At 36.8% G+C, this 7,648-nt stretch overlaps 1 protein-coding gene and 1 long non-coding RNA gene across 2 annotated transcripts in view; both read left to right on the top strand.

The window, feature by feature from the left end:
• LOC139623916 (uncharacterized) overlaps positions 1-1,029 on the top strand; it is a 70,544-nt gene extending 69,515 nt beyond the window's left edge. The window contains exons 2-3 of the long non-coding RNA XR_011691608.1: positions 669-774; positions 899-1,029. This is a non-coding gene — a long non-coding RNA (uncharacterized lncRNA). The remainder of the gene's footprint in view (positions 1-668; positions 775-898) is intronic.
• Positions 1,030-6,337: 5,308 nt separating this feature from the next.
• msmbl (microseminoprotein, beta-like) lies at positions 6,338-7,308 on the top strand. The gene is made up of 4 exons (XM_071482548.1): positions 6,338-6,474; positions 6,685-6,766; positions 6,948-7,053; positions 7,178-7,308. Exons 1-4 carry the CDS (start codon positions 6,472-6,474, stop codon positions 7,305-7,307), a joined length of 321 nt encoding a protein of 106 aa, XP_071338649.1. The 5' UTR covers positions 6,338-6,471; the 3' UTR covers position 7,308.
• The last annotated feature ends 340 nt before the right edge of the window (positions 7,309-7,648 follow it).

The following is a 7,648-nucleotide window of genomic DNA, read 5'->3' as shown; positions in this document are numbered from 1 at the left end:
TTATTGTTACATCATATGCAAGAGATGGTGACCTCTTGGTAAACTGAAATGTCCTCCCCTCTCCTTATTTAATTCCAAAGGTCTTTACAGACACTGTTTAAAGGAGAGTGTCCCTCATTAGAAATACAATAGATTTCAACCTCTTACCTAAACACCTTTCAAATCTGACAAGTCTGACTGCCACAATGGTAAGTTTTCATTGTTTCATTTTGATGGTAGCCGTTTTGTGAAATTCTTGACAGGATTTGTGAATCATGGAGATAAAGTTATAAAATGTGGTGTTTACTAGTGAATACAAGTCATAAAAAATAATTAATTGCCAAATCCATGCTTATATACAGACATGGATTCAGTATGCTTGGATAAACTGTAATATTTGTTTCTGTTTTTCTATGAAGAAATATTTGGCTCTGGCTGTGCTGCTATGTAGCCTGCTGTCACTGTCAAATGCTCAGTGCTTTGGAAAGCCAATGAAACCAGGTAAAAGTAAAGGAAAAAAAAACATACACACATGCACATAGACTTACGGTATTTATAGTTTATACACACACACACACACACACACACACACTGGTTTTCTTCATTAGAAGAATATAAAGAATATCACACATTATGCCACATTATGACTGTGCGGAAAAATATTTGCCACTTTGTCTTGTCACCTATAGGTATGACACATTGTCAGGACGACGTGGACAACACATGGCACCCAATTGGATCTTCATGGAGAAACAGTCGATGTATGGACTGTACCTGTGGACAATGTTGCTCTTCGTAAGTATACAGATCACAACATTACAGTGTTTAAATATAAAGAAAAGTAATTTTTAAAATAATTTAAAATAATTTATCTGTGTATTTACATGTTTACTGTCTACTGTTTCATGTATGATTGCAGATATTCCACCCCCACGAGATTCCCTGACGACTGTGTGTCAGTGTTTGACTCGGAGGCATGTGTATACAGAGTGCACAAGAAGGATGACCCAACAGTAGAATGTCCAATTTATGCTGCAGTGGGGAAGTGATGCAGTTATTGTGTTGAGTGGTCTGAGGTGGGGTGGGAGGGCAGTTTGCACAAGGAAACACTGCCTGTTTTGTTGGTTGGAAGACACTCAGCAGGAAGCAAAGCTGCTGGAAAGTGAAAATAAAACACTTATATTGATTACTTATATTAACGTTTCAAATGATTAAATAAATAAATGAATAAATGAATCTTACATTTCTTCATGACTTACTCTCTTTTGCTTAACTTTGTGTGAGAAAGAAGAAAATTTCTAAAACAGAAAAACACAGACCATAAATGTTGCCACAATCTAATAGACAGACTATTTCGCTCTGATACTACTGTCTCCTGACTGCCTAATAAATCTACAGGTCTTTTCTGCTGTGGCCACTGTACATAATGATCTAACTTGTCACACACCAAATATTTACACATCTACTTTCTGGCAAAAAAGCCTCCATTAAATCCTCCATTAACTGCGGCAACACACATGTTGTCTACATGTTGAAATGTCCCAGTGGTCTGGTTTATGTTGGACAAACAAAAAGAGCTTTAAACATTGACATAAAAGAACATAAGACGGCCGTATGTACAGACACAGATTATGCAATTACCTAACATCATGCTCAGACTGACCACGGCTCTGCAGCATCATTGAAGGGAAACAGAAAAAAATAATCAACTCACTGTTCTGCAGAGAGGCATGTTGGTTTCACACTATGAACACAATAGAGGCCTCTGGCATAAACTAAAAAACTGAATTTGTCATATTTCCTCTAATTTGTCATACTCAACGGATGTTTGTAGTTGTACTTTTCATACTTTAATCCTGGTAACTTTAAGTGAGGCCTGTGGTCTTTTTCTCCTGACATAGTGTTAGGGGTGTGTCACTTGGACACTATTGCAACTCCTAGCCTTGGATTCGTTATCCAACGGATTTGAACCCCTGTTCAACTAATTATCTGATGACATTTGTACACCTGGTCTAGGCTGACTATAACGTTTTGCCTCATGTCTTTGTCCACTTTGATTCTGATGAAGGTGCAGTACTTCTGACATATTTCACCCAAAAGCATAAATGTCAACCTCAGTGTGGCACTAAAGGAAAAGTTGGGAGATCATTAAAGTCATGAGCCATTAACATTTGAATAAAAAAGGCTTCATGGCAATCCATTTAGTAGATGTCGAAATATTAAACTGGATAAATGAATATTTTGACCTGCTGGCAGTGCCACGTTAAGTGTCAATGGAATTAATCTACCAGGGACTTTGGACGTCTGTACAAAATTTTCTGTCTGTACAAAACTGTTTATTTGTTTCAGTCTGGACCAAAGTGGTGGACCAACTTTGTGTTTTGTATAATGTGCCAAATGACACAAATAAATTGATAGTCAGTCCTCAAATGACTCATCTTTTTTCACCCTTACTTACTTGAAGTTACAAATCGGGCAGACCGCCCCTCCCTCTTGTTTAATGCCAAAGGTTTCTGTACACTCCATTGACGTTCTTCAAAAACACAGTCTACTTTATTCGCTTAGTCGATGATCACCGAAATCTGACAAGTCTGATATCAGCATGGTTAGTTTTTCCTGTTGTCAAGTAATGTTGGTCTAAATGGCTGGTAGCTGTTTGAATTTATTGAGTTTATTGGGTTATTTCAAATTAATGTGCATTTGCATTTTGCTCTAAAAATCAGATGTTTATATATTTCGTATCAGAGTCTTCTCATGAACAATGAAGGCTTTTTAATTCTATAAATTGACAGATGTCCCTGTAAGAGGCCTTTCCTCATGAATGCTTCTTCTCCTTTATTCAACTGAATTGTTTTAGAGGAAACTTTTAAAGTTATTTCCAATTTAAGTACTCATTTTAACACAGTAAGTAGTATAGATAATGGATGGATGGATTTTAACACAGAGATTTTCCTTCATTTTTGACCTCACACAACAAGTGTTTGGTTTAAATGTTGATTCCTGGTTGAAAATGACTTGATTTTACTGTCATAAAATGTGAATATAATGTGAGATTGAAAAGCCAGCCTGGCTCTGTCCAAAGGAAATAAAATCTGGTTCTTTGTTGGGAGCAATGACAAGACTCCAGGAAGTCACTGTTCTCAAGGAACAGTCCAGCATATGTTCATAGTACACTTTAATAGGCCATGTCGTGGTATCACATTAGATCCTTTCCTAACATGATGGGATCTCTTCATGGATGGGAGGATTATTTAAATCGATAAATAACTCTCACGGTACACATGGGAATTTCAGTATTGTTTTCACATAGACTTGAAAAAATGTGACTTATCCTTTAAAATGAAATGTTTGGCTCTGGTGTTCTGCTCTGCTCTGGTTGTCTGCCCTCACTGTCAGATGCTTAATGTGTAAGAACACTTCCAAGCTTTGGGGAAACCCCAAAGGAAAAAAAAACACAGACACACAGACACACATGATAGGACGTGGCATGCCATAGAATCTAGATGGACAAACAGTGAATGTATGGACTGTAGGGTTGCACATCTCTCTGTGATAAACGATTCGATATGCATCTAGATACACAGGTTACGATTCAATTCAAAAACGATATCCTTTTATTACAGACCGATTCGATACGAATCAATTCCATACAGTGTAAGAACGATACGATTCGATTCTATGGTTAATATTTGTTGTAGATATTTTATATAATAAAGAAGCCAAGTCTATGAAAGTGATTGTACAATAGTTTCTTTTTAAATATGTAAAAGACTGGCACTGGCAAAAAAAAACAAACTGAACAACAAAATCACATGTCAATGTATTTATTTTTAGACATGGACCAAAAAAAAGTCTGGCTGAATCGTTGGATGGGAACTCCAGAGGTAAAAGTAGCACAGAATAGTAACAACAAAGTTTGTTCGAGCTTCCTTTCCTTCTTATAAAACCCAGAAACAGTCCACACCTTGGATTTTTGTTTCCCCGATGCGTTGAAAATCTTTCTCGGTGCATTATCACCTTCGGTCAGGCTGACGCTTTCGTTCTCCACCTCCTCCATTTTCCGTGTTGTCCCTTGTTTATCACTCATGCTAATACCAGCTAGGCAGCTACGGCATTTCGCGGGCAGCCTCAGCTCTCGCGTTGTTTTAGAGACCTGGCGTGTGTGTAATGCCGCCAACCGATTCAAAGTCTCGCGATACCCGATCCATGACTCTATAACCGATTCATCTAGGAATTCATTGACAATTCGTATCGATTGAGGAGGCTGCTACCGATGCAGCCATATCTCTCTCACTTGTTGAACCGAATATCCGGTCGCATCGGTTAATCGTTTACAACCCTAATGGACTGTACTTATGGAGTCTTAGGAGTGCCATAAAAAGAATAAACCTGTAAAAGAATAAAGACATGAATGTGGAAACATAAACAGGATTGAAAAAAAAATGTGAACATATAAAGAGAAATAAATAAAGCAGATTTATTCTTTTTTTTGGCACTCCCATGACTCCATATGCACTTACTTACTTCATTTAACTGGAAAATGATGGATTCACACTTTTTACTAAAATGCTTTTCACTGTCTGAGTTTTTGAATCCAAAACTGAGTAAAAAAGAAAATGCTGTAAATATAGTACGAATTACAGCAAAATGATGAATATCACTGCAAACGCACCACTTGTCCAATCCAAACACTGTCTGAAACAGTTGATATCTAACATCTAGAGAATATCTGTTTCAATGTTCCGTGGACATCATTGTGTCAACTTTCCATGAAAAATGTCTTGCATACATTTAAAGGAGACCATCACACAAATGTTCTACAAAGAACATCACTTGAACGTTAGGCCCCGGAGCAAGATTTCCAACCCCTGACCATGGTATACCCAAGCTGGTGGCTTACTGATAGCGTTACAGGGGAAGCAAGTGCGACACATGCCTTCACACAAGTTGAGGCAATGACTTCACATGTGCAGAACTGGGGTATTTTGAATCCAACACTGAGTAAAAAAGAAAATGTTGTGCATACAGTGCAAAGCAAGATGATGAATACCTATGCAAACTCAGTTTGCCCAATTCAAATATTGTTTGAAGCGCTTAATATCTAGATTTTAGAGAATGTGTCAATTTTGGTAGAATTTGAATGAAGACTTGTGGAGGTATAGCTTTTAATTGATTTTGCATATTTTGAAAAATATGCAGTTATGGACTTCACCACATAGTCCACATGGTTTAGGCTCATGAAAGCAAACTTTCGTCAGTTGAACTTTCAGTTTGGAAGGTGGACTCATTACAAATGTAGATGCACTATAATCAATCTTTACCAAATGTTATATATGGATTGCACCACTGCAGAACCAGGTGCCACACACCTTCACACAAGTTGAGGCAATAAAATCACATTTGCAAGGATACTGAGGGAATAGGGTGTGTCTTTCTACTAGAGGCTGCAGTTTCAGGACCACAGTGTAAGTCCGTAGTTGTAGGACAGCAGTTTTGTTGTGACACTGCCGCCTGAGGAATTGGAAAACAGAACCACAGCTTATCAGAACAAAAGATAATCCCCTCAATTTTGCATAAGTTTACATGTATTGTAAAAGAACTATCAGCTCTACCAGAACATACATTTTGCTTGCACATTAATTGAACGAGACAGCACTGACAGTTGATGGCAGAATGATTATTAAACATATATTTTACACATATTTTATATATATTGTGCTGATTTAACTAATGTAAATGCCTCATAAATGGATTGCCTCAAAATGTGAATACAAACAACCACTTTACTGTCAAAAATAAGCACATAAACAAGCAAGTTTTTCTTAGTTGTAATCTTTGTTTGTTTTTACAAATGTGACATACACTCACCGGCCACATGATTAGGTACACCTTGAATTTCCTCATTCGTAAGTGAATTCCTGTTTTAACATCCAATTTAAGTATTCGTCCTTTACTTCACTGAAGTAATTTGTTAATTAGTTGGTAATTCAGGTGGTCTGTTAAAATCATGGAGCCAAGTGTGTTCACTACATACACCTTAAATCTTGTAATTATCCCGAGATTCTATTCAAAATAATGTTTGTTTGATTTTTAACTTAAATTTACATTTAACTTATTTTTTAAGTCCAGAGCTGATACATACATAATACAAGTTTCAAAATGTAATTTAGTAAAGGAAACATAGAGCTCAGTTAGCTGTATTTCAGAGAGAATGGAAACAGAAAATCGAGTGGGGTTGCAATCTGTTATCACAGTTTGGTCTGTCAGTTGCCAAGTACCACTAAGGTTTATTTTATTATTTATTGATTTATTGTTACATCATATGCAAGAGGTGGTGACCTCTTGGTAAACTGAAATGTCCTCCCCTCTCCTTATTTAATTCCAAAGGTCTTTACAGACACTGTTTAAAGGAGAGTGTCCCTCATTAGAAATACAATAGATTTCAACCTCTTACCTAAACACCTTTCAAATCTGACAAGTCTGACTGCCACAATGGTAAGTTTTCATTGTTTCATTTTGATGGTAGCTGTTTTGTGAAATTCTTGACAGGATTTGTGAATCATGGAGATAAAGTTATAAAATGTGATGTTTACTAGTGAATACAAGTCATAAAAAATAATTAATTGCCAAATCCATGCTTATATACAGACATGGATTCAGTATGCTTGGATAAACTGTAATATTTGTTTCTGTTTTTCTATGAAGAAATATTTGGCTCTGGCTGTGCTGCTATGTAGTCTGCTGTCACTGTCAAATGCTCAGTGCTTTGGAAAGCCAATGAAACCAGGTAAAAGTAAAGGAAAAAAAAAACATACACACATGCACATAGACTTACGGTATTTATAGTTTATACACACACACACACACACACTGGTTTTCTTCATTAGAAGAATATAAAGAATATCACACATTATGCCACATTATGACTGTGCGGAAAAATATTTGCCACTTTGTCTTGTCACCTATAGGTATGACACATTGTCAGGACGACGTGGACAACACATGGCACCCAATTGGATCTTCATGGAGAAACAGTCGATGTATGGACTGTACCTGTGGACAATGTTGCTCTTCGTAAGTATACAGATCACAACATTACAGTGTTTAAATATAAAGAAAAGTAATTTTTAAAATAATTTAAAATAATTTATCTGTGTATTTACATGTTTACTGTCTACTGTTTCATGTATGATTGCAGATATTCCACCCCCACGAGATTCCCTGACGACTGTGTGTCAGTGTTTGACTCGGAGGCATGTGTATACAGAGTGCACAAGAAGGATGACCCAACAGTAGAATGTCCAATTTATGCTGCAGTGGGGAAGTGATGCAGTTATTGTGTTGAGTGGTCTGAGGTGGGGTGGGAGGGCAGTTTGCACAAGGAAACACTGCCTGTTTTGTTGGTTGGAAGACACTCAGCAGGAAGCAAAGCTGCTGGAAAGTGAAAATAAAACACTTATATTGATTACTTATATTAACGTTTCAAATGATTAAATGAATAAATGAATAAATAAATCTTACATTTCTTCATGACTTACTCTCTTTTGCTTAACTTTGTGTGAGAAAGAAGAGAATTTCTAAAACAGAAAAACACAGACCATGTTAAAGGGACACTCTGCCAGTTTTACATGGAAGATCAGCTCCTCATCATAAGGAGTACTACTTTGAC

The sequence above is a fragment of the Trachinotus anak genome, unplaced genomic scaffold (assembly GCF_046630095.1).
Source record: "Trachinotus anak isolate AG129_WGS33_773 ecotype Australia unplaced genomic scaffold, CSIRO_AGI_Tana_v1 ptg000008l, whole genome shotgun sequence".
Lineage (NCBI taxonomy): Eukaryota > Metazoa > Chordata > Actinopteri > Carangiformes > Carangidae > Trachinotus > Trachinotus anak.
This window is presented reverse-complemented; position numbering and strand designations above follow the sequence as displayed.

Bases quoted from the DNA above. Each gene is read 5' to 3' on its own strand.
- msmbl (XM_071482548.1), top strand. The intron at 6,767-6,947 runs GTAAAAGTAAAG...TGTCACCTATAG, and splicing joins TGGAAAGCCAATGAAACCAG to GTATGACACATTGTCAGGAC. The intron at 7,054-7,177 runs GTAAGTATACAG...GTATGATTGCAG, and splicing joins TGTGGACAATGTTGCTCTTC to ATATTCCACCCCCACGAGAT.